The 27,260-nt window shown below is 43.5% G+C and overlaps 1 protein-coding gene across 2 annotated transcripts in view; it reads left to right on the top strand.

Moving 5' to 3' along the window:
* Positions 1-27,260, top strand: part of PDZD2 (PDZ domain containing 2) — a 210,156-nt gene that overhangs the window by 45,834 nt on the left and 137,062 nt on the right. Inside the window, exons 1-2 of one of the 2 annotated variants that reach the window (XM_064437725.1) lie at positions 17,485-17,665; positions 20,285-21,118. In XM_064437725.1, coding sequence (XP_064293795.1) covers positions 20,580-21,118 — 539 coding nt within the window. In that variant the 5' untranslated portion in view covers positions 17,485-17,665; positions 20,285-20,579. Of the gene's footprint in view, positions 1-17,484; positions 17,666-20,284; positions 21,119-27,260 lie in introns of those variants that run through there. The other variant, XM_064437724.1, reaches the window with a different exon arrangement.

Genomic DNA, 27,260 nt, shown 5'->3' with positions numbered 1-27,260 from the left:
TGAAGAAATTTAGTGGGTTTGGAGGTCTGAAAAAATTTAAGAAGCAGTAGAAGGAGTGTTTAAAGGCAGCTTCTGAAAAAGGGTAAGGCAACAGAATACAAAAATAATTGGTCTCAGTGATGTCTGTGCCCTCCGGGTGCGACAGGTCCTGGGGCTGCTTGCGCTGGGTGAAGGGTGATGTTTCAACCTGTGTGAAGGATCTGCTAGTTCTTGGAGCTTTTGCATGCCTGGATCTCAGGGTGACACCTGTGCAGGGAGATCCGATGTTCTCTGCAGGACTCTGTGCAGGACCCATGTACTAGTTTTGTGGATGAAACAGGTGCTTTAAAGATTAGTAATAAGGCTTGTGACACTATGCCACAGTATGACACATTTCTGTTTCATTTTAGGTGTGTATTTTGCCTCTGGTGTTTTCCTGGGAGAAATGTGCCTAGCAAGATCCAGAGCAAGCTAAAACTGATAAATCGTGCTTGTGTGGTAATGTTAATCTCTTTGGTGGACTCTTGAATTAATACTATTGCACTCCCACAATATGATGCAGTTGAATATAAGTTGCTTCAAAGAAATCCTGCTGGTGTTGCTGCTTGTTACCTACCCTACAACATTTGGGTTAAAGTAGTAGAGAAAAAAGGGTGGCTTAGCTTTGATGTCTGATATTGTTAGGAGTGAGTTTCCTGCTTCAGAGAGCTCCTCACAGCTGTCGAGAGAAGTACTTAGCCCCAAAATGCAAGACTTGTATCCCCCAGGGCTGGTGGAGAAGAGGTTGTGAATAATTTGACTTGAAGTCAAGGTGGTACTCGGTGGAGCAGGAAATTAGGAGTGCTATTTTTAAATGCTGAAGAACTTATTAAAAAGCAGTAATAGTTTTCATTAGACAAAGAGCTTTGAGTTTGGGAGGCTCATGATTTGAGGTAGCATCATTCATCAAGTAAGTGTTTTTTGAAGAGTGCCAAATAAATCTGTCTTTCTGGAAGGGTTGGTGACTATCAGAAGAATTAAGTAAGGGATGAGAATCTCAGTGACATAAATCTTGGCATGCCAAGTATGTCTTTCTAAACTGGCAGCTGGTGTTGCCACACATTAACATTTAGAATAAAATAAAAATGACAAATTTATCTAATGCGAGAATAAAGCTAACACAGGAATACAGCCCAGTCTGTATCTTTTGGTCCTCTCTTTCCTTTACTCTGTGTTTGTGATTTTCCAAGAATTTTAAAGATGAGAACGCCTCAAGCTCTTGTACCCCTTCCTCTTTTAACACCAGATAGAAAATGGCCCATGGACATAGGCTTGCAGCAAAGGAGGAATAATTCAGACATTACAGAAGAAAATTTTGACCATAAGGGTAGGAGTCACCATGAGAAGTTACCTAGAGAGGCTGGAGAATCCACATCAGTGGAGATTTAAAAAAATTTGTAGTGGAGGAATCTGCAGGAATGTGCTGGCTCTGTTCAACCCTATTTCAAACCAGAAGATGGAGCAGAGGCCCACTGAGGTACCTTCCAAACTAGGTTAGTATGCTTTCTCTGAGAAAAAGGGCAGACAACCTTTGAAGACAGTTGTACTTGGTTAAAATCAAGAAAGCAGAAGTCTTACCTCCCTTTGTCCTTGCCCAAGACAGAAAAGCATGTTAATGCAAAGAATATTTGACATGAAAAACAAATGTGCAACCAGAGCAGAATAAGGTCCAGATCCCCATGGCTGCAAGAAGTCGCTTTGATTTTTTTCCAGACCTTTGGGTTTCTTAGCAGCAAGTTCCCTGCCTAAGGGCTTTTCAGAGAATGGGAAGTCTAAAGCTGGCAGGTCTTGAGATTAATTTTATATTTTCCTGCTGAATTTAAGTCCAAGAAATTTGCTTGGCAGGCATATAGTAATCATGATAACACATACAAAGTTCCACTGAAATGCCCTGACCCTAAACAGGTCATAAGCTTCAAAAAGTAACTGTTTTCCATGATGCTAAATAACATCTATGCTTTAGCTTTGTAAGATATTGTAGTTCCCTAGAGTGTGAACAAAAGCTTGACATTTGGTGCTTCAGGAAGATTTTCTATTTGTTAGTGCCCAAGATGTCTCTTTCCTTCAAAACAGAGATGATTTTTGAGGTATCATACTCTTCAGCACCCACTTGTGTATGTTTGTACAGATCTGTAAATGAGAGATTTCCTTGTGCTGTTCAGTGGCTCTCGTTCAAAGAGTAGTATGTACATAAGTAAAACTAAGGAAGATTTTTTTCACTGCTTATTCAATGGAAAGCTGATTAGTGAGACCCTGAAACCTAATATCCCCAACAGACAGTTCACAGCACTGCATGAAACCTGGTTTGCAGCAGGCAATACAGATTTGAAGTGACTTGAGACTGAGCCTTTATAATATGTTTAGAGGGGAAATTCAGGCTCAGGCACACAGTGGAGTTTGCATCGGGTAACAATTCATGGAAGTCAGCTGAGCTGTGATAACTGGGCCTCAGTGATTGCCTCTGACGATCCAACAGAGGTCAAAACCAGTCTGTTGGAGGGCTCCTGTCCCACCCACTGCTAGCGCATGGTCCTGCGTCTTCCCTTTCACAAGCAGTAATGCTTGCATGGCTGGGTCTCCAGTCTGCTGTGTGCACCCACCAGCTCTCCATCCCTTGGAGAAGTGAAAAGGGGCTGGCCTCAGCGCAGTCACCACCTGCGTTCTTGGGGTGACAGAGAGCACATGAGGATATTGTGCACCCCCAAAGCTTCAGCAAGCAGCCTGCCCAGCTGCCATGACCTGGTTGGGCTCTGAATATTTTTTTTTTTTTTTTTGGTAGCTAGTGAATGGCTTGTGTAGCTTCCATGAAAAAAAAAAATTGCTTCCCAGGGCCAGATGAGGTTTGCTTCTAGACTAATAACTCGCACAATAAGTCTGAAGTCTGCTGAGGCTGCATATGGATTTTAGAAACCATTGCTTTTAAAGTGAGGGTCTTGGTTTCTAAATGCCCTTTTCAGGGGGTTGAAAATCCTGCCTTCAGCCTCCTGATCTGCTGCTGTGGTTCAGGGAGTGGGGCTTTTCAGGCATGAAAAGTGTTTGGAGCAGGGTAGGTTTTAATTGCTACATCTCAAAGTAATGATGGTCGGAAGAGAAGGTGGAAGAGGGAAGGGAGTGGGAAGATGGCCAGAAAGCCAGTGCCTGGTGTGTTTGTGGGGGAGGCTGGGACTTGTTTGCTGGAAGAAGAAAGCAAAAACTCCCCTCTGAAGACATGGTCCTGCTCTTGATTCACTGTGTGCTGGTTGAAAAGGACAGACTGGCTGGGTTTCTCTCTGCTCTCTTAAATAAATCTCTGCTCTCCAAAGCCTTTACTGCACTAAATGTAAAGATTAGCATTGCAGCTCACACTCCCAGGGTGCCTGAAGCAGTGGCAGACTGGTGCCTGCCCACTTGGTCTTCATTAAGGTGCATTACCATGATTTTGCCTGAATGCACTGTAGCTGCTTTGGGCTGTGACCAAGCCGTTGTCCCTCGCTTGGAGTCCTGAGACCCTGAGTTGAGGTCTGAGGGTGGTCAGCAGGTTGGGGAAGGACTTTGCGTTCCTGCAGCCCCCCGGCAGGGGCTGGTTAGGGCCCATGGGGTGGGTTGGTGTGCTAATGAGCTGCAGCCATGTGGGTAATGAGGCTAAAACTAAACCTTGCATATCTCCTTCCATCTTAAAATTGTGAACTGCAACATAATGTATCTGGGCAACCTTATTCTCGGCATTTTTTATCTCTTCTTCTCCAAGTGTTGTACTTCTGCTTTGGAAGCTGGTATGCTTTATTTTTATCCCTCTCATATGACAGTCAAGAAAGCTTGCTTGCATATTTTTTCTTTTTTTTTTTTTGTGAAATAAAATTATTTTTTAAATGAAAGACAAGGGGTTTTAAGTTGCAGATGTACAAATACAGTGTTTCCATGCAGGAGAAGTCATAAGCCACCTGCCTATCCCCAGGAGGACTTGGCAGGGCTGCAAAGTTGAAAACCCCGGGGATGACTAGATGAGATGGGTTAAACAAGGGCTTAATTAATTTTATTTTTTTTTAATATTGTTACCTAGCGTATCAAGCTTATTCAAAGAAAAGTAATCCAAAATATCTCTTGGCAGATTATGGCTTTAAGAAATCCTATTTTAAATCTTCTTCTTTCCTTATCGGATTCCTGTTACTGTTTGCACTTGAAAGCTTTTTGTAGAAGCGGGGAGAAATTTCTATCAGTGTGGTTTGTTGGTGGAGAATAGAGAGTCCGTAAAATAGCTATTGCTCACAGGAAAGCCTGCAGTGTCAATTTGTGTGGGGTGTTCCTCACAACAGGCAACACTTCCTGTTCTGGCTTCCCTGCTGCGATGCACGTTGGGCTTTTCCCATCGGAGGGAGGACTGGTAGGAAGAAGATGTGTAATCATCAGCCTTGTCTACAAGAACAGTATCGGACACCCAAACTCTTCAGCTTTTTAAGACTGAAGGCAGGGAAAAGGGCAAAAGAAAAGTAAATATTTTGAGATTTCTGAGTGTGGTTCTCTGGAACTTTCAGAGCTGTACAGGTGTTTTAATCTGATATTCCAGTGGATGTGTCTCTTTAAAATACTGGGTTTTCCCAGTGGATGAGAATTCCAATTTTTTACTAACTCTGCTTTATTGTATTTTTGGGGTTTTCCATCTTGAGGCTGGGCATCTGGCTTCAGTTTTCCTTTTCTGAGAAAAGCACTGGGACATTTAAATAATTCAAGGGAGAAATTACATACGCTCAGCAAACAGATGTCAAAAAAATGAAAGCAGCTTAAAATCTAGGCCTCCAAAGACATTTCCATATATTTCCTTTTAAAGAATGTATTTTTAATTAGTTTTTAGAAACAAAGTGCCACGCTGACATATACATACCTGCCCAGTGTTTCACCATGGGACAGAACAAAGAAAATCAAACCAAATTTACAAACTATTATGCTATAAGATGTGAAATAGATGCTATGATACCAAATTGGTTCACCTGATAAAGCCCAGAGTTACAAGACTGTTGTGTTGCTGTTTTCCAGATGACATAATTGAATGAGTTTCTATGCTTTGCAACAATAGAAGTTCAAACAATAGCTACTCTGGCTTTGGTAAAAATAAGAATAAAAAAGGGAATTGAAGGAGAATTCCCTTTTCACGTAACAGGAGTGCTGCTCTAACTGTAATTTGTAATTTTAATTTCTGAGTTGTCTTTCTTGGTCTCATTCAGCATGTTTTCCCATGAAAAAAAGTTCAGGGGTGAAGTTTGGATTGTGCTATGTCTCTGCCCCTCTCCACACAGCACAGCAGCAGGACGGCTTGTGCTCTGGGTATCATCTAAGTTGTCAGCCTAAATATGAAGTAATGCAGTAGTCTGAAGGGAGTCTTGCATATTTTGGTAGAATTAATAGAAGAAAAGTAGGTGAAGACAGACAGAAGAGGACCTTGCCCGCCTGAGGTTGGCATTGGAGGGGTCAGTTGGCTCATTTTGAGGCTGCTGGTAAAGCTGCTGTTGCGCATGGTTTCTTGGTGCCACCACGCCATTAGTTTGCGTTTGAGGTGTTACAGTTCTGCTTTAGTGCCTGGGTGAAGCTCTGAGACAGACTGATCTCTAGTGGTTCTAGATTTACTTGGGGTGCCGGGGAGAGCAGGGACAGTGCAGGATCTCCACGGTGCTCTTACCTTCGCCTCTTCTCCTTGTGGAAATCCCTCCACACCTCAGGATTTCCACTGGTTTTTGAGCCAGTTTAGGACGGTGTTTGAAGGTGACCGACTAATGCAGTGAGGGATGGAGGTCGCTACACCCTCCATCTACACCTCCAAGAGTGGATCAGGCTCAGTGGAGCAAATACTTCTCTGCCGCCTGCTGCCATCAACATGCAGATGATTGTTTCTCAGTTTGTCACCTGTCCTCCTTTTTTTGTTTTGAAGGAGGGGTGTGCTTAGGTTTTATGGGATATTTTTAAAACTGTGTGTGACACCCTGCTCCTCTTTCCATTACCCACCATGCCCAAACTGGACCACACTAGCAACTCTTTGAAGATTTATTTAATCAGGTCCATGCTAGCTTGTTGCCACAACAGGAGAACATGGAGACAGCGAAGCAGGGAAGGATGTACCCTCTCTGTCTAGTGCTGGGTGGAAAGATCAGCACTTTGTCACGCTCTGGCTTTCCTGGCTGCCTGGTTGTCAATGCCTGCTGGCAACTACTTATGAGCTTTCCTGCTTGGGAAGAGTGGTTCTTGCTGCAGTTTCAGAGTATTACCTTCTCTCTGTTGTTTTTCTCATTGGTGCTGGGTCTTCCCTGCGTGGGCATTGCTCATAATGAAACAATAATCATCACAGCACTAAAACTGATTTTTTTTCTTGATACATAGTGCAGTACTGTGGCTATCAAACCCCTCTCTTTGGCAACATCTTAATATCTTGCTTGGGATGCTGTGATGACTTTGAAGCTGAAAGTGTTTAATAAAGGGATTTTCAAATATGAAGAAGTGGGTTGGATTTTCTTATGCTGAAATACATGTTGAATATTGAATATATATCATACAATCTTTGGGAATATTCTGGTGACAACCTATACATATTTTAGGTCCTGATCCCAAGTGTATTTCTAAGCACATGATAGATGCATTGTAAATCTGTTGATATGAGCAATATTACATAGTTGCTTAAGTGTCTGAAGGATTAGTACTTTAGTTTTCAATATCTGGATTTTTGCCTACACTGCTCTTGCTTTTTTCTTAAAAAAACCCAAAAATATATATTTAGTGTAAAATATTTGAGTCCAACATTGCAGTAGCACTTTTTTTAGTTTTAAACACTCTGTTTGGTTTAAATGAGGATGACTTTGAAACTTAAGCTTGATGATAGAAGGTTTGGGAGGAAAACAGGAGTGTATGGTGGTTCTGTTTTGTGTCTTTTTCTTTTAGTGATTATATCCCATTACAGAGAATGAGAGTGTTAGTAAGAGTTCATGTGGGGGAGTTGGCTTGTCACATGTTCTTATATTTTTGGTCTTGGATAGTCTGCCTGGCTTCTTTTAGTCATGATCTGCTGTTACACACATCTGAACAGTGTAACACGTGAAAGTGCTTCTGTAAGTCCAGTGTATGGTTAATATACCAGTGGTGTATGGAATGGTAAAGATTATATGTGTGATTCCTCTGAATGGACTCACTCTTTTGTTCTTTCAGCCCAGTAAGAACATTGGCTCAGAAACGTGAATATTTAAAATGCCCAAAGGCAAGACTTTGCTTTCCAGGCTTTGGTCCTTGCCTTGCAGAGACAATGACTGCATTAAAAAGCATGATTAGGTAAAGTATTGAATCATTATTTATAGACCGTAACATTTATTTTTGTATTTTTAACTGGGGCTCAATTCAGCACTGAAGCCTTTTAAAGCAACAAAGAGATAAATGAGAACTACCATGGCAGCAACTTCTGTGCTTGAACCCTTTGCCCCAGACTGTGTGAAGATTTAGTGAGCTCATATGTAGTGTGAATGGGTAAAAAATGAGCCTCCTAACCAATACACGGTGGTAACAGGCGTCCCTGAAGAGCGAAGTCAATATCTGCACAGTGTATAACTGGGTTGTGGCACCTGGACTCTGCTGAAGCTTTTGTGGAGACTTCTAGGAGGCAAGCATCTCTTGACATTATTCTGTGAGCACCGGCTCTACTGGTTGGGTGTAGGTCCTACAGTCCTGGCAGAAAATACTTTATAATTGCCAAAAAAATGGAAAACACCATTGCATTCTAACAAGCTGAAGTTTATTTCTAGCCTGCACTCTCCCCTCTTCTGCCTTAATAGATAATTTTCAATCAGCTAAAAAAACTTGAGAGGAACTGCACCAAATGCACAGGGGTTTACCCTGTCCAGCTATTTCTGGAACCACAGGACTGTCCTGGGCTTGGTTGTGTGAAACCTCAGAAGCAGCTGTGAAATTTGGCCACCTCCAATAGTATGATTGGACACTGCCTGAGGAAGGTCAGAAGAGGCTTGGGCTGGTCTCACACAGGCTTTCTCGGTGAGCGCTGCGTACGTCCTTGGTGTTGTTAAGGCAGCTGAACACAGTGTGTTTGCTCCTGATGATGGTGTGGTGGTTTGAGGCTCCCAACTCCCTGGTCTGAGAGGTCTGGCCACAGAAGGAAATGGATGCTGTGGTCAGCATCAGCATCACCAGCATCTTGTCTCTGAGAGATGACAGCTCATTGCTTCCAGTGAGTTTCTACCAGCAGGGTTAACCTTCAATTTGGGAAAAAAAAATGCAGTCTGGTGTGCATGCTTTGGGAGGCTGCTGTAGTTCAGCTGGAGGTGAAGAGCACAGAGGCAGGAATGGCTGGGATATGGTTCAGTGCCTTGTGTCCTTCAGAGGTCACAGATGAGCCCTTGTTGCCACACAAAAAAACTCTGAATTGATTTGAGAGCAGGAATAGGAGCCAAACTAAAACTGCAGAATACAGAGACTGACCCTCCAGCTGTGAAGATCCCTCATTTCAGGTGCACCATGCTGCTGGCTGTGGTCAAAGCAATGTCCTGGTTTCAGAGATGCATTCCCTCAGATAGGGTTGGGTAGTTGGCTTCATGCATGCTCTTGCTTGCCTGTCAGGGCTGCATGGAGGAAAGCTGAGCTCTGCCAGTATGTTGAAGTGCTTCACACAGTTAAATTGACCCTTCATGGAGAATGAGTGAAGTGTGACTCAGTAGTGTTGAAGGCAAATGCAGTTATTGCCTCGAGGTAGGTATTAGTGGTAGACATGTAAACTGCTATCTGAACATCGTTACATTTAAAGGAGATGAAATTTACTGGGAAGTGAAAGAGACCATTGGTGGTGATAAGTAAGTGAGCCGTGTTCTGAGATCTGGCAAAGCTGAGATAGGAAGGATCTTCGCCGAAATTCCCTTCTTAAGCTCTACTTGGCACAGTTGATTGGGAGCACTCACTTAAGGCTGATAATTATTTCCAATGCTCAGGTCAGATGAGAGCTGATTAATGGATTTTGGGAACAGTGATATGGAAATATCACTGTTAAATCTGGTAGTAGTAATAATTTTGCTGGTCTTAATTCAGAGTTAGGAGAGAATAGAAAACAGCTTCTTTTTTCTTTTTTTTTTTTTTAATTTTTTATTCTAGTTTTTTTAAAATCATGGACTTTCCAGTAACGCAGTAAAATCGCATCAGTCCATCTTCCAACTGTATTGTTTGCAGGGCTATAAGCTGTATGTTTTCTTGGTGCTTATCAAAAATTAATTTAAACAATTTGTTAGGCACATTTGGTTTTGTTTTTTTAATATAAAGTGGCAGTATTAGAACATCAGATGTTTGTGGTTTGTTTGTAATTCTGGATTCATGATTCCTGCAGACAATGTGGTCCAAACTTAGCATGTTATTTGCATTTTCTTGTTTTAGGAATACTTATTGTGGAGGTCTTTCCCACAGGAAGGTCTTGAGAAGGATGGAAGCATTTAAAAATAATTACAAATCTGCAAAGCCTTTTTCATCTCTTATTTTATGTAAGACCTGTTTTCAGAAAGAACTAGAGTGTGCAGTGAATTCCTACAGGAGTGTTCAAAATGGTACATGGAAGGCCAGGTCTTTTCTTCAGAAAGCCTTGGAACTGAGAAATTTGGGGTTGTGGTTATTGAGGTGTAGGTAGATGAGTGCTTATTTCAAGGTCATTCAGGTGTAGGTGACATTAGTGAGGGCTTTTGAAAACTGGGTCACTTACTTAGATGCCTAAACGTAAATTTGAAGTCTAAGTCTGTTACTTATTTGTCTGCAGTTTTGACTAGATCTCTGTGTGTGTATGTGTGTGAGAGAGCACTGTGCTATTTTAAAATTTGGTAAGGGGATGTTTCTAGGAATCTGCATGCTTAAAATTAGATTTCCACTGTGGTAACACAACTGTAAAGTAAATCCAGAAAAGCATCGCTGACTTTAATTATGTTACTGCAGGTTTTCATTTCTATAAATGATGTCATAAACAAATTCCAAATACTCTGAAAATTCACAGTGATGCTTCCCAGCACTGGCTCTGAGCTGTTCAGCACATGGAAGAGATCCAAAGGATGATTAGGCATGTTGTCGTACAGAGGATGCCGAACAATTGCAGAATTGTATGGGCACCATTCTTCAATAAACTGTTTAAATATAGCTCTTCCATCATTCAACAAGCTTGCAATAACTTGTTTCCTTAAGCAAGCTTTTTCTGTTATGGTACAAAATTGAGTAGTCTTTAAGGTCTCATAGGTAGATAGATTTTTTTAACTATCTGACAGCTATAGAAGTTTGCTTTGATATAGTCCCGGACATTAGATCATGTGAGAATTAGCTGATTTTCAGTCTTGTCTTTGAAATAAGTAATTTCATTTTGGTTTAAATGAATGCAAAAAGGCAAGCCTATCTTCCTTCAATACTCAAAGTACATTCAGCATAAAAGAATATGGGAAAGATTTAAAAAGTAATTTAGAAATTACAAAGCTTTCCCATTGTCCCACTTGACCTGGACTTGGAGAAGAGGCTGGCTGCTGGAGACAGTTTGTGTAAGAAGAGGGTGAGGACTAAAGAGAATAATTTGATTGTACTAAAGGGCTTCTGTACGGGTATCAGAAAGAGTTTTAGATTTGATCCTCTCATTAATAATGGATGGCCAGATGGATGCTTTCTCCCCTGCCGTCTTCTTTTTAATTCTTCTGAATGATGGTGGAAATACAGTTCGTTGGTTAAAGCCAGGCAGGCTCTTCAGTTTAAAAGCTCACTGTGTCTGTCCCTGAATCTCCTCTCACACCACAGCAGTTTTGGTAGGTTGAAAAATACGCTTGGAAGGTTTCCTTACCAAGCTGAGCAGGTCAAACAACCTAGGTGTTGTTTAATGTGCAAAAGACCTAAAACTGTGAAGCTGCATCATCGCGGCCCTGGCTCAGCATTTTTTTACCATGTGTAACACAATTGGCTTTGGCTTTCCCTGCTTCCAGACTGGGGCTGCCTGCATGATCACCTCATCGTCCCAAAACGCATCGCACTTGCTGTCCCCAGAAGACACCAGCCACTTGAATGTAGGCAAAACTGCAGTGACATGCTGTGAGGAAGGGCTGGTGCTGCCTGACCTTGGCTTGGTAGCTGGAGCCTTTGGTCAACATCATGCTTCCAAGTTTTACTGTTACGTGCTGACATATAGCAAATGTGTTTTTTGGGCATTCACCTATTCATAGTATTTTAGTAATAACAGTAAAATCCCATCATGTTCCTGGTCCAGTGGAACTACTTCCCAGGATATCATGAACCCTGAACTGTGGTATGGTTTCATGCAATAAGTTTTGGAAATGTGTCTCTTTGTATGAGCTCACTTATGTTGTACAGACAAAGAAATAAAGACCAAGAAGGTGGTGGATGGCTTCAGGGCCCTAGGAGTAACAAGCAGCTCCTACCAAGGGGCAATAATTGGACTTCGTGAGAACTGAGGCAGCTTCTCCTGAGCAATGCTGCTAAAAAGGATGTACCCAATGGCCTTTGAGGTCATCATGGTGGTGGAAGCCTCTGTAGACTTTACAGTGGTGTTAAACCAAATGTTCTTGGACTGGAAGTGATCCTGTGTTGCAGTGCTGTCATCTTGTGCTCAGATGGTCTGGGGCAGGGGTAGAAAGAGTTAGGGGAGCCTGGCTCCCTTCCCGCCATCCAGGGGAGGATGGCCTCAACCTGCCTACCCTGTGCACAGTAAAGCAGCACAGGCAGTGGGTAGGACAGCAGTGGTGAAGGGGAAGGAGGGCTGTTCATCTCCATGCAATGTGTCTTTTGCCAGTATTCATTCTTAGCATGAGGACATGGTGCCCCACGTGGAACCTGGCAGGGCATATATGGTACTTACAAAATTTTCCCGTGGTCTTGTGGCTACAGGAAGACTTCAGATGAGGCTGTATGAGATGCACACCTTTCTCTAGCTCTATTCCCTCTTTATAAAAATGGGGACAATCCCATTTTCTTAACTCAAGATTTTGCTCATTGCCAATGGTTCAGATACTATGAGAGCACCTGGTAAATAAACACCTCCTATAGAGAGCCATTTTTGTGCATTATCGTACTGGTGGTGGTGTTATCAAAACAAATCCAAGTATATGGCTATGTTTTTACCTAACTGTTCTGCCCTTTTTATTGTGTAACATTTCCTGCACAAGTTCTGCATTTCTGTGGATGACTATTTCAGTGTCCTCTTGGTGAACTGTTCTTTATTCTCAGGACTTGCTTGGGCTAATACTATAAACATACTGGCAATTACTAGGTTTGATTTAGGAAGTCTAGATGTTTGCACAGGTCTTTTGATTTTTGATGTAAACATCAATACTTAAAAATGAAAGCGGTTAAGACTGTATTGCAGAGAACATTTCTGCAAGAGTTTATAGAGAGTTTGCCACTGCCTTTATTTATCTATGCTATATTAGATTTTTTTTTTTCTGTGTCCGATTTGTCTCGATAACTACATGTTTTAGAGTACGATCCATCTGTTCACATTCAGATATCTCTATTTGATTTAGCCACACATTCTTCAGGCAGTGGGGCAGAAAGTGCACTTGAAAGACATCACGCATCTATTCTGAAAATAAAGATTTACTACAGGTCAGATAACCATTTCCTAAGAGTGCTCGTTCCTCTCCTTTGGCCAGAAAGGGAACCCGTGGTGGCAAGCTCAGATGGGAACTCAGATAATGTTAAGGAATAGAAATCCCAATTTTCGTGTCCCTGTATCTCTGTTGTTTACTTGTGTGGAGGTCAAACCTGAGGTTGTGGTTTGACTGTGTAGTAAATCCAGCTTTAGGGCTCCTACAGCTGGATTAAAAGCATTGAGGCCATGAGATGTAAAATGCTGACTGCTATAAAACTCACTGTCAATTCAAATTTGTTCAAAATCTCTCAAAGCCTGCCAGTGTAAGATTTAAATTTTTATTGCCAGGTCAAATATCAGTAGTCTTCTTACGGCTGGCATAAAGCTGACCTGTAAATGTGCACTCTGGCTAATTCAGCAGAAACATAACCATGTCCCTAGATTTTATTTGTACCACTGGGTAATCCAGAATAAAACAGATTCACTACTGTCCTGAAGGATATCAGACCTTGGACCGCTACAACAAAACCCTCTTTCAACAATAGGGTGTCTTTTAGTAAAAAACCTCAATTCAGTTCCTAAGTGGTTTTTTCCAATTGTTACATTTTTGCTATTAGTTGCTAACTAAAAAGTAGAAGAAATGAAAGCTACACTTGAATAGAAATTAGTAAATGAACGTCTTTTGCTGGTAGTGAATTCATTTCTCTGGTGCTGAAATGCCCAGATGACATTAGGAAAGCAAGTACAATGCCTTCATCTATATATAAAAGATTAACAGTATCTGTCAAACATAACCTTTAAAGCAATTATGAAGTGATCTCACTCAGGGGATGAAAGGAATTTTTGGAATAACTGTATGTATGTTCTTCTGGAGTTTTAGGCTAGGCTGGAAATGCCAGAGGGGTTATCCTGGAGGACTGTGTATTGGCTGCTTGCACAAATCACTTTTTAAAAATCGGTAATGGGACATTTTAATGACCCTCTGTATTTTCTTTTCCCCCTCTGAGAAAGTGATTATTGGAGTTCTTTACATCAATCCTTTGAGGATGATGTAGGAAGAAAAAGCTCAGCTTGTCAGAAGAAAGAAATTGTGTTTATGGCCCGGGTATCCTTATATGCTTTTTGATAGTTCCAGCCTCAACTCATTTAGAGAAAATACTCTTATTCTTTCATAAGAAATCATCAAAGATAGCTCTTCCTTAAAAAAGCCTGAAAGAAGCAACTTCTCTTCACCTCATCACCTATGTTTAACTCAGTATTTTGAACTAAAGGGCTGGAGATGAAAAAAAAAAAGTGTGTTACTTCCTGAGCCATAACTAAAAACTTTCACTGGGGAAGGGAGAAGAAGATACCCATTTCATTTATGTGGGTGGTATTTCAGCCTTTGAGAGTGCATCTTATGTGAGAGTGCTGGGTGGAAGAAGGGCAGCTAAAAAATTATTTTTCTGGCTGTAAATACTCCAGCGATGAAGGTGAGACGAGCTGATAAATACCAAGAAGAGCAGAGAACTGTAGAAGCTACATGTTTGTGGCTGTAAACTGATTATTAATACATTTAAGCTGGAATACAGACCATTTCCAACTATGCAGTGTGGTGGGACAGCTTTCCAGCAAAATAACATATAGGTAAATCCTCTTTACTTCAAGTTAAAAGTTGATGAGTTTTATTTGGTAGTGGGTGAAAGAGTTGCTGTGATAGCTGGGGATCAGATCTGATGATGCCTAACAGGATTCTTGGGCTGCTGGCTGGCTGGGGAGCGGCCAGGCTGCTCCACTCGCTGGGTGGTGGTGGCACGGCTTTGGGAAGAGGCATGGGCAGGCTGCAGCCTCACAAATTGGCTGTTTGTTTCTGTGGTTGCACAGAGAGGAGTGGTACTTGGGCTGTTGGCATTGCTGGCTGAGCAATGGGGAACATGTTTTTTCACGGTGTTTGCTTCAGCACCTTTTTCATCCTCTGAAAGCATCTGACCCAAAAAGCTTCATCTTCCTGCAAAGGAGGGTGCCTGTCCCGTGCTGTGTGTGCAGCCTGTGGGCTCCTGCAGCAGAGGAGGGTAAATCTGAGCCCTAAAACCAATACTTAGTATGGTGAGGGTCTTTTTAAACTGAGATCCCATGAAGAGGTAACCCACTTTGAGGGTCTTCCTTACCGAGTGGTCATGCTGCATCTGCACCACCATGACCCTGCTATTTGAATAGGACTAAAATTGTTTCCATTTCATACCCAGTAAACTAAGTAGAATTTGCTACACCAGTATCTTACCAGCCGAGATGTTCTGAGCCTGCAGACTTCCTGTCTGCAACATCTTAGACCACTTACTTTATCCTTTAAATGGCAAACAAAAAAAATCTCAACAGATGACACTTACTGAGACCCAGGTAGGCTGTGAGATTAAATCACTACCCAGAGAGTGGGAGTTAGTAGCCCCAGAGGGATTCAGAGCAACAAGGACAAAGTCTGTTTGGTGGAAAGTTGTCCCCAGGAACAGGGACTTCTGTCCCCAAGTCAGGGGACTTGTGTCCCCACAGGGCTTCCCATTCCCAGTGCTGGGCTGGGTTACTCCAGGCAAGTGTCAATGCCAGGGTGGGCATTAAATCAGCATCTTTTATATAAAAGTCTTGTACTCCATGTGAGGCGGTGGGATGGTTTGGCAGGACTGTCATCTACAGAAGGTAAGCAAGGTGGTGACAACTCCAGTAAATTTTCTCATGTAGGTCTTGGGTCTTTTGGTGGAAACCAGTCACTTTCATCTTAGTGTTGAGTTTACCTTTTTTATCAGATCTATTTCTTCCCTTGATGAACAATTTGCCACCCTTCTATTTTTCACTCCCATTGACATCAGACAGCCTGAGCCACTGTTCTCACCAGCACAGAGGTGTTCAGCTCAGTGCTGCACCGCCTGTTTCATCTGGAAGGAGTATTTCCTATTTATGCTTGTCAGAGTCTTTTTTCCAAAGACAGAATGTTTTGTTTGAGAAAGTCAAATCCCTTGAAAGTACCATGTAATTATCTACATTATTATCTTAAGTGTCTGCCGTGGCTCTGCAGTGAGCTCAGGGAAGTAGACAGGCAACCTGCAGCGTATCAACACCCGCAGTATTTCCTGCGGGGAGAAGGAATGGGGTTTTGAAGGCTCCCTGCCTCTGGCAGAGTGGAGTGGGCCATCATCCTCTGTCTCTGGAGGGACTTGTGTGCATGGAGGGAGAGCCCTCCAGCAATGTCACTAAATGAATGATGGATGAGTTTGCGTGGGATGCAGATGCCTCTGAACACCCCATTCTGCCCAGGTGACTGCAGGATTGAAGCTGAAGTCAACATCAAGTTGTGACCTTGGCCAATACAGAGGAGATGTGGAGACTCTGGAGCTAAAACTGTGAGCTGCTTTCAAGGACCCCCAAGTTCTCCAGGCTGGAAACTGGGGCAGCGTGTTTGCTGCGGAGATAGTTTGTAAAAGGCAGCCCATAACATGTCTCCCCAATGTCAAAATTAACCAGCTAAGAGTAAAACTCCTTAAATTATTAGGCCAAAAAGGTGTCAAAGGATGATCTGGGTTAATCATCTCTAGAGCCTGAATGGTTTTGAACACTGTGTGGTTATTGGGAGCTGTACCGATGTTTGCTGTTGAAGCAATGATAAGGGTGTCTTTGTCATAACCCACTGGATGTTACCCATTATATGTCCTCTCACTGTGCTCTCTCTAAGACAGAAAATGAGGCTAAAGGGAAAATGTAAGAGGGATTGGAATGGAGAGGTCTACTCTCTACCACAGCCCAAGAGAGACTGGCTCTAATCATTGCTCCTGGCAGGTATTTGTCTAACCCACTGCAGAGACCATGAGTGATGGAGACACCAGTCACCCGAGACAGTGTCCTCCAGTGCTTTGGTATTCTTCATCCTTATTAGTGTTACCTAACCACTAACCTAAAACTACCCTGATATGATTCACATCCGTTACTCCACTGTGGGCAAAAGTGATAGACTGTTTTTTTCCTCCTCGTAACTGTGGGGCATTGTTAAGTACGTGAGAACCTTTAGCTTGTGTTCTCACACCCTACCTGCAATGCTTTCTCATTTTTAGACTAGCAGGCCTTAATTTCTTGAGTATTTCCTAATAAGTCACATTTTCTAGATGGGTAGTCATGTCAGAGCTCTCCTCCAACTGGGCAGTTTTGCTGCTGAGACCTTCCCAGATCTGCGTGAGGCTAGAGAGATACTTCATATGCCTGGTAGGCTTCGTCCCTCTTGACACATCCTGGGACAATGACACTTTCTTTTTCCCGAACAGCCAGACTTTTTTGACAGGAATGATTCACTACAAACCCTGCACCTTTTCCCAGAGATTTGCCAACCCTATCTGTGTGTGATTTTCCTTTTGTAGTACTCTGCATTTGTCCTTGCTGAACTTCAGCCTAATTTTTAGATTTTTTTTTTTATTTTTGCCAGGATGATTTTTGATGCTAATCCTGTTCTCCAGGATGTCTGTAGTCACTCCCAGCTTTGTGTAATCTGCAGATTTAATAAGTGTGCTCTCTTTCATTGTCCAGGTCGCTAATGAATGTGCTGAGCAGAACTAGACTATATAGATCCAGCAGAGCTCTGCTCACAGTGTCCTTCTGTTTTCACAGAATATCATTAACAATTACTCCCTGGGTATGGTTTTATAGTAGCCTCATTTAATCATGTTTCCCTAGATTATTTATAAGAAAGTTGTTTGAGATGGTGTCAAAAGCTATAATAAAGCCCAGATAAATGACATCTAACAACTTCTCCATTTCGAAAAGAAATTATTTTATTTTGATATGATTTTTTTCATGTCTCTTCTATTTCTGCTGCTGCTTATATATTTGGTATCATCCACATATATGCAAACTGTTTCTTTGTTTGTTTCAGAGATCTCCAGAGAATTGAAGCTAGACTGACTGATGCAACATCCTTTTGCTTCTTCTCTTTCTGCCCTTGATGACAGACACTGTGCTTGCCTTTGTCCTGACCTCTGGCACCTTACCTATCTGAGCTTGCACAGGTCACCAGGAGGGATGTATCTGAGATGGCTTCGGCTGGTCTTGTAGGGGATTTAAAAGGTGATTTGTCCCACCCTGCTGGTCTGGAAATACTTGACTTGGTCAGAGAAGTGATCTCACCCTGGAATGGGCAGAGAAGATGGTAGCATACCTTTGCAGTGATAATGTGTTGTAGTATTAACTGTACTAATCCCCAGCTAATTGCTAATTGTACTAATTGCCCAGCAGGCAATTTTAACCAGGACTGAAGCAAAAAACAAAGCAACATTGCCTCTTTCAGTGTCATTTCTCTATGACTTTCTCTCTGTTTGAGCAACACTTTTCCAGACTGTCTTCTTGGTATCAATATACATATAAAGGGTAACTTTTTTTTTTAGTTTCATTTCATTTTTATGCCATGATGTTTCTAGTATTTCTGCCTGTGTGTTCACTCTATTTTTTTAACTCCTGCTCAGTTACCTTTTAGAGTTCTTTCTTCTTGTCTTTGAGGTAAATGAAAAGCTCGTGATGCTGCTAAGTCTTCTGATCCTTCTGCATTCAGATGTTATTGTGTCTGTGCCTTTTAAGTTCGAAATATTGTTTCTTCGAGAAACTACAGCTCACCTTGGTTTCTTTTTCCTTTAAACTCTTCTCCATGAATTCTTGCCTAGCAGGTTTTTTTTTTTCAATGTACTGAAGCCAGGCATTTCTGTTTGCTGTCCCCAGTCCCTTGCCTATGGCAGATTTCATCATTTCACAGGCACTCTTTCACAAGTTTCCTTCCACCTTCTTACCCCCAGCACGTCCCTCTCTGGAGGCACTTCCCTACTGATTACTTGGCCTGTCAGTTACGTGAGAATATTGCTCCAAAGGCACCAGCACTCTGTCTCCTGCTTTCCTTTTCTAGCAGATACCTCATGCTTGTGCTCTCCCATTACCATTGAGTCAATTGTTATCAGGTAGCCTGATCCATTTAATCTTCTTGGTTTGGTGTTTGTTGTGCCTTCCCCCATGTGCTGGTTTGTTTTTTTTTTTAACTTTTATTAGTAAACAGATAATTTAGCAGTTCTTCCTCCCTCTGGTTTCTGGACCTCAGATCAAGTATGTGCATCATCCTTGGTATACCAAGAGATGCTGCCACTACTTTTTCTCTGCCAGTCCATATATAAGCTATGCATCTTTATATCAGTATTCCAGATATATGTCTTACTACAACAAGTTCCAGTTCTGTCAGTTAAATCATCACTTCTGTCTTAAATTAAATCTGAGATATTAAATAAGACCCATGTCCTATGTTAAAAGCAATATATTCACCAGTGTTGCGTTAGATATTCAGAGGATTTAACGCTATTTCCTGGTCAGTCTATGACTGTATTATCACCCCTTCTTTTTAGACCTGTGCCTAGGCTGCTTCTGTCTTTATTCTTCCTTCTGGCTTTGTCCCCTATGTCTCCTACCCTAAGAAGTCCCTCTCACTAAGCAATTGGCTGGTTCCTCCTTTCCTGAGCTGATGTCCATCCCTGTTCAGCTGTTGGTGTAACATCACCCTGTTGGTGAAGATGCTGGATCCTCCTAGGAGCATCATGCGTGGTTCTGATGTCTCATCCCTGTTGCTGCCTGAGGTTGTTTGGGGTCACTCCTGTCCATCTAGGTAGTGCCATGCAGCAAGGGAGGTGGTGGAACACTTTGGATCCAGCTTCTAGTCAACAGCATTTCGCAAGTCTTCCTTTATACTCACGCTCTTGGGGTCTTGGGCTCTTGCTACAGGCTCTTCTGCCTAACCCAAGCCTTGCATCCATTATCTGCAGGAGCAGACTTGCAGGCTGCAAGATTAAACCTGTTGCCTTCTTTTACCTTCCTGATGCACAGCTCACTGAGCAGCATGTGCTGCTAGAAGACAACTCCTAAAAAGAAACTGGTCAACCAGACTTGACTTGCATCAGGGTTTTGTCTTGTTTCATAGATACTCTGATTCTAGAAAAAAAAAAACCCTTTCTCACTCTCTTGCTTGCTAACTCCCAGCTCTTGCTGCCTCCTGGCTGTCTGTATGCTTCCCTCTCTGAATTGCAGGAAACTGGGGAATTCACCTGCACAACTCTTGTCCTGGGGAACTGGGTAGCCACCTACCTCAGATGCTTTACCTGCAGGGCAGGTTTAGTTGGCTGTAAGCCACTGCTGCCAGTGAGAGGAGGGACCCAATTGCCCCTCCTCACCCTTCATGTTTGGTGCTGTCTGCCCCATGTGCAGCTTGGTGGTGTGCTAAGTCAAAGTGACTGGATTAAGCTATCCCAGCCTAAAAATGCTGACATGGAGGAGGGCAGAGCTGCCTTCAGCAGCAGCAACAACCAGCTTCAGTTGCTGGTGAGATCCGTGTCACACTGTGCCCCTTTAGTGGACCCTGGAGTGGGTTTGGTTGCAGTGTCTCCTTTGTTTTGGTGACAAGCCTGGAGCTGTGGCAGGAGCATCCCCACGGCTCATCAATTACCTGTTTTACTGGGGAGGTCAGGAGCTAATCATGACCTTTTATTCTCTTGCTGAGAAGAGCAGCTGGTGCCCTCAAGTGGTAAATCTCAGAAGGAGAATGGCTCTGGCCATGCAAGCCCAGCTTTGGGCTCCTGCCCCAGGTAGGATGCTGGACTGGGGCTGCTGGATGCCTGCAGTGTTTTTGACATGTCTAACCATGCTGTTTCGCCCTTGCAGGACACGACGGTGTGGTGACTGTGGTGGAAAGGAGACATCGTTCCCAGTGGAGTAGGGACCCTGATGGCAGGCGTACCCAGACAGCCATAGACACTCCCCACTGCTTCATCCACTGACCTTTCTGTGGGGCCAGCTGCAGTGTGTTCACACAAAACATCCTGTTCTGACTGTGCTTTTCGTCAGTTGGAGCCCAAAAAACGTCCCTGTGAGATTAGATGGGGCTTGCTTTGGATCTGCAGTCCCACTCCAGCATGGCTCCAGGGGATGCAGGAGGCCATGGCAGGCAGCAGAGCCAATGTCCAGGGAGCTGATCGGGGCCAGGGCTGCTGCCGTGAGGGGATGCACAGGGACAGCGATGCCCATCACACAGGACAACGTAGGGGTCTTCCTCCCCCTCCTGTGCCAGTGGCTGCAGAACAGCCGTCGGGAGGGGGCTGAGGGCACCGAGCAGCAGCTTTGCCGCTCGGCTGTCCAGAAGCTGAGCGAGTATATCCAGCTCAACTTCTCAGTGGATGAGAGCAAACTACAGCCAGGGAGCTGCGGGACTTCAGATACAGAGATCTGCACCATGTACCTGGCCCAGGAGATGCAAAAACCTGAGGTTCTTGGGCTGAGCTTTGGGAACATCCCTGCTCTGGGGGACTACGGGGAGAAGCGTCGGGGAGGGAAGAAGAGAAAGGGGCATAAGGGGCCAGTGCTTGACGTCGGGTGCATCTGGGTGACGGACTTGAAGAAAAACAGCCCAGCCGGGAAGTGTGGGAGAGTGCGCCTGAAAGACGAGATCCTTTCTCTGAACGGCCAGTTGATGGTTGGCGTGGACGTCACTGGTGCGAGGTAAGGGTGGAGGAGCAGCTGCTGGTGGCCACCTCTCACAGTGCATGAAGCAGGTCGCGGTTCGTCCTGATTTATGTCTGAGAGCAGAGGTTTTGACCTCTGCTTTCCAGCCCCTGGCAGAGCTCTGGGCTCCTTTTTAAAGTCTGTAGAAAATAAGTAACAAAAGCAAGTAAATAATTAGCCTACATCTGCTTCTTACACATCCAATGGAAAATTTTGAGGTGTCCTTGTGTTAAAAAATAGTACATCATAAGCATTGGAGGGACTCTGCTAGAACAGGAGTCTTCCTGGGTTTGGATAAAACTGTTTTCTTAAGTTAAAAAGAACACAGACTCAGCAGCACTGGAAGATTTTTGTACAGGTGCATCTGTATGCTAGTGAAACGGCCCTTCTTTAAAAGGAAACTCTGTTGATCTGCAGCCAGAGTAATCCAGCACAGTTTATGAGCCTTCGGAATAATATGCCATTTTAGACCAGCTGAGAAAGTGCTCCGGCAAGTGAGAATTGCAACAGGGGCATATAACAAGCTTGAACTGAATTAAACGGGATCTGAAAAAAAAAGAGTTGTATCTTTACAGATTCGTCCAGTGAGAATACAGTCCCATTGTTGGGATGGCTCATTGGTTATCTATCTGCTGCTTTAGTTGTTGGGTTTGCAAAGCCACAGTGGCCTGGGGGCGGTGCAGGGCATGGGGGGGGTAACACTTGCAAGTTATAATCCTGCAAAGTGCATGGCCTTTGCTCCCAACAGGCAGTGAATGCAGCAGCGGTTTGGGGTGACCATTGCTCCCGATTCTGCCACGTGGCAGAAGAAAAGCAGTGACTCCTTAATCTGTGAGTGCTGAGCAGGTCACCCTGGCTGTGGTTTTGCAGGTGTGATAACAACCCTCTGTAATTTCAAGCCTGTAATTCAATGAGTTTATTACTATTGGTACTGTGGCAGTATCAATCAGTGACACCCCCAGATTTGAGAGCTTTTGTGGTAAAAAGAAGTTAGCTTGCCATTTCCCCTTTGCCAGATATCACTTCCTAAAATCCATGGGAATTGCTTTCAGTGGCCAGCAGTAGTGTTATTTTATTAATCCAAAATGAAAGATAATACCCAATGGAGTCCAAAATGTTTGGGTATCTATTCTTTTTATCCTATCCCTGAAGGTCTCATTTTGGGCTTATTCCTTTTGGAAAGCTCTGTTATTAGACCAGCAAGCTGTGACTGCTCCTAATGAGAACTAAGTGCTCCATTTTCCCTAGTTGAGACATTATTTTGGCCATTATGAAGACAGAGTTTTGATGATGTGGGGCCAGTGTTGTTGTTCATAAGATCCTGTTTTAGAATATTCTACATCCATTTTAGGCCAAAATTTAGAACGTCTCTTAGTCAAAACCTGACTTATTTTCAGCATCCAAACCATCCTTGCCTAACTTGCCATCAGCTGCTATTTGACAAGGGTGATGTTGATGGATAATGGCTTGGGACCTTGACGATACTCTCAGTTTGGAGTGCTTGGTTTAGAGCTGGCTGGGAGCTCCAACCCTATGTTACCGCCTTGTTCATCTGATCTGCTCCAGGATGCTTTCAGAGTCCCTCAGTAGGTTTCTCCATCGGGGTGCTTAGAAGGGACATAATTCTGTCTAGGTTTATAATGGGTTGAAAGGCAATGTCAGCTTGCTGTCTGGGAACACTGCTTCAAAGAAGAAGCCTTCCTAGAGTATTTTCATATTGCTGCTATGGTGGCAGTAGCAGAGCCCTTTCCCCTTGGCTCTTCAAGGTGTTGGGGTAGGACAGCACACTGAGTTGGCTCAATTTCTGTCTGCCTAATTATTCTCTGACTGGGTGAGAAACTCTTCCACGTTGATACAAAGAGGTGTGAGTGCTTTGATTTGCGGTGTGAGGTACTTAGTGTAGCCTGTGCATGGTCAGTGAAATTAAAATACTGCCTTAGCTCCTGTAGCACCAGGCTGGATTGGGCAAGCAAAATCACTGCTTGCATGTTTATTCTGTGCCTGCCAAGCCCTTTCTTGCCTGGTGTGTTGTCCAGACTGGTGGTTTTGGGAACCTCCTGATTTATTTCTATAATAGTGGGGAATTTGGCATGAGGGTCTAATGACTCTGCCGCTTTCCTGTGAATTGCCACCCCTGCAGCAGAGTTGGCAGAAGTGTGCTCACGTACCCTGGGCTTCATGTCACTTCACCTCCAGCACCATTCCACCATGCAAACCCTCCCTGATCCAAGGGGTTAAGCCAATACACTGGATGACAGGAGAGGAGAGGTGAGGGCATGTGGTCCCTTCTGCTGGCTGTCCTATGGATGTGGTCAGCATCTAGATGACGCAGGGGTAGATGGCTGGAACCATAACAGGTTGGGCAGCCCTGGCCAGATTGTGCTTTTTTGGCACCTGCCTGGTGTAGGTTCTCTGCCTACAGGTCCTCAGGTCTCGGAGCAGTGGTGGGGTCAGACACAGTGCAGAAGAGCAGCACACTGCTTTTTGGAGGAGCTGGCTGTGGGTATCACGCATCTGTCTCTCCCTGCTAGGGAAGCTGAATCTGACTTCTTTAAAGATAAGTTATTTATTTAAATTCCACCCGATTGCCATGTAAACAGCAGACACAGGCTGATTATTGCTGAGCTTCTTTTTTTTTCCTTTTCATTTAGAGAAACATTATGCAGTAATATAATCATCAAAGCTCTTTGCTTAACAGGGGATTATCACATTAGAGAGGAAGGATGTAGGTGGTGGCATTTTGGTGATGTTAGTGACAGAGGGAAAATTATTGCTCTCTTCAGAGTTAGCAAATTGTGTGTGTCTATCAAACACGATTGCAGGGAAATGAACTGTATTGGAGTACTGAATAAAGGTTAGTCAAAACTCTGCATGTTTGTTTATCTTCTGTCTATATAACTGTATCTCCAAAACACATGGGTTATGTTCCCCCAGACAACAACTTCCTATGTATTTTGGAACTACTCCTCTCATTTTGGTCTATTACTCATTTACTGAAGGGAGGCTGTTAGTATTCCTGCAGATGACAGATGAATCCTTCATTTCTTGAGCATGACTGAATGGGGCTTCATTGAGCAAGTCCTGGGAGGATTGCAAAAGAATTATTTTGTCATGAATATCATTCCATTTGAAATATTTGATTATAAATTTCATCAAGCATAGCTGCAGTGCTTGGACACAGCTACCATATACACCTAATCTTTAAAATCAGTGCTGAGTAGATTTCCAAATTCAAACTGTTTTTGAAGAAAGCAGAGTAAGATGCATTACAAGTGATGACAGTGTGGTATAAACATGAGATATTATAATAATTTTGTCATTGAGGAAATCCAACCACTGCTTCAAAATATCGTGTTCCTCACCACCAAAAATGACCAAACATCAGTATGTGTGGGAATATGGTCAGAAAACTGGCTGGCTTCTTTTCAACCCACAACCTGGAGTTGCTTCCAAAAAATGAACAGAGACGTGTTCATACCTTTGCACAGCGTTCTCTTAGTCTCTCTTCTTCAGCCAGTGTCCCGAGTCCTCCTCAGCACAAGGTACGGCATGCCGAATGTGAAATTAATTCATTTTCAAAGATGCTGAGAAAGACCTTGAGAAATCAGATGTGCAGTGGAAGGTAAGCTTCAAGTGCCACTACTGAAGGCAAAGCTTTGATCTTACCTGAAGTTGGGTCAAGGTCAGAGCCAAGGTCTTTCTGAGTGCTTGCTGCTGCTGCACATCACATCTACATGCTCCAGGATAGCTGGAAGTTTGAAGGTGACATCCTGATCCTCCTAACAGGTCAATGCTATTAGTAGTTGTGTGATATATGGACATTGTAAACACAGTACTACTTCTCTGTGAGTCTTAGCAGCTGATTAGAGATCAGAGCACAATAATTAACATCTAACCAAATTGCAGGTCTCAAAATGTGCACAGTGCTTTGTACTGCTTGCCTGTGGCAGTCAGTAACAGTCCTGGTCTCAGCTGGATGAAATCTTGAGGTTCTGTATCAAAATAGTCCATACTGGTACTGGAGAGCCAATATGCAGTCCCTGGCTGTATTCATAGCCAAGTTCTGCTCTGAACAGTGGTCTTCAGGAGGGTGCTGTTTTTCTTTGCCCGCTGTTGGGAGCCCTGCATGCAAGGAGATGCAGAGCAGTATAGCTGCTGCAAAGATAGGAACAGAGAATGAGGACCTTTGCTGCATCTCAGTAGAGCTGCTCCAAAATCTGACAGTGTGGATTGAAAACTGATGGTTCAGAAGAGCACACCTTTCAAGGCACCTTTTATTGAGCTCCCCCTTCCTCAAAGGTTTGAACTGAATGTTTTTTTATCATAAACTGCTTTGCCCCTGCAACAGAAAGACATTCTTGTTGGGAGGAAACCCCCATCGAATGTAGTTACTCTTTGATATCAAAGTGCAATGCTCCAATTTTGCATTTTCCATGGAGCACTGCTTCCTGCCACGCTGTGGTGAGACACTGCCACTGCAGGAGGCTGGCTGTACTCTCCACGGCCACTTTGTCCCTGTGCTGGTGGCCACAGTTGTCTCTGGAGCATTCGCAGGATTTTCTAATACCATGTTACTCAGCAGTGTGCTCAAAACACTTCCAGGTGCTCTGACTGGCGTGTGGGAGTGGCATGCTGTGGGAATGGGGAGCAAGGGCTGTGCTCCCTTTGCTCATCAGCTGGAGCCCTCAGTTTAAGTTTTTGTTAACAAATCCATTCTTTAGTAGGGTCTCGCATTAGGGTGCGTGAATGCCTGTGTTATGGTGGAAGACAATGTTTTCAGGTTTCTGCGCCTGTGATGGGCTTGTGTTTCTCTGGAAGTTGTGGGTTTATTTTCTTCTTGACAGAGCAATCTGCTTTAGACATCCTTCTTCTTAGGGAAAAATCACCCCAAGAAAACTATCCCTGATCATTGCAGAAAGCTTTGTCTCACCACACTCCCACCTCCTGGGCATGTCAGGTTGCATGGATCAATTGCTCTGTTTTACTGTGTTTCCTCACCTCCTTCCTAAAGCAAAAGTGCTGCCAACACAAAGTGCTGCTCAGTGTAAGCAGCTGCTTCGCCTGGTGTTAGCAGGGCCTTCTCTTGGTTATGCTCATAAGAAAATATTTTTGGTTTAATAGGAAAACAAATGGAAATGTGTCCTGGCCCTTTGCCCTTGGCCAAGGGGCAAACATTTCTGTGGGAGCTCCTTGTTAAAATATCAACAGCACTGACTACATAGAGAAAAACAAACACAGTGGTCCTGGAGACTGCAGCCTCCAAATGCAATCTCAGGGAATAGATTTCTCATAACTGACCTAAAAAATACCCCCAACCTATTGTGGAATTGAATTAGTTTCCTTTTTAATATCATATTACCAGTCTTCATGCTGCTCAGTGATGGATCAGGGCACAGAGGCTGAGACCTGGGGCTCGTTATCACGGGCACGGACGGGAAGCATATGCTGACATGCCCTCCAAGCTGCCTGGCGTGTGAGTCCCAAAGATGGAAAATAAGCAGCATGTAGGGATTTTGGCTGAGAGTATTCTCCTCTAGTTGAGGTGCTGTGAGCGGGGAGACAGTGAATGTGTACTCAACCTGTGCAAAATGAGAGGAAGCCTATGGATTTAAGTCTCACTCTGCTCCTAAAGTCTTGTATGCTGGGCATGCAGCCCCTTCTGAAGCATGGCTGCTGTATTTTATGCTGATAGTGGATATTCATTCCCCCCTTAAAATATAACACGACTAAGAAACTAAGAAGTTTCTTCTTAGTTTTTCTTCCCTTTCTTTATGTCTTCAGGAAAGGTATGAGCAGACTTAGCCACACGTGTTGAGAAATAAATTGCTCTGAAGAAATGAGCTTTATCCCAAATCCTCTCTCAAGAGCCAAAGACTTAAGCAGAAGGTCACTAATCCCCAGACTCAGCAGAGATCATTTAGCTTGTTTGTCCTCTTTGCTTTATTCATGTGAGCACGGGTTTGCTCAGTTTCCCCTCTGCACCCTCTGGTTCCTGCCTTCCGTCTCAACATCCCTGTGCCAAGCACTGCAGAGGCAAAACCCTTTCCCTTGTAGTGATGGTCATTTGCAGCATCCCACCCCTACAACTGCTTCCTCAACAGACTTTCCAAACCCCTCATCCTCCTTAACTTTGCATCTT

This window comes from Phalacrocorax carbo, chromosome Z (assembly GCF_963921805.1).
Source record: "Phalacrocorax carbo chromosome Z, bPhaCar2.1, whole genome shotgun sequence".
Taxonomy (NCBI): domain Eukaryota; kingdom Metazoa; phylum Chordata; class Aves; order Suliformes; family Phalacrocoracidae; genus Phalacrocorax; species Phalacrocorax carbo.
Note: the sequence above shows the minus strand (reverse complement) of the source record. Positions and strands in the feature narration are given on the sequence as shown.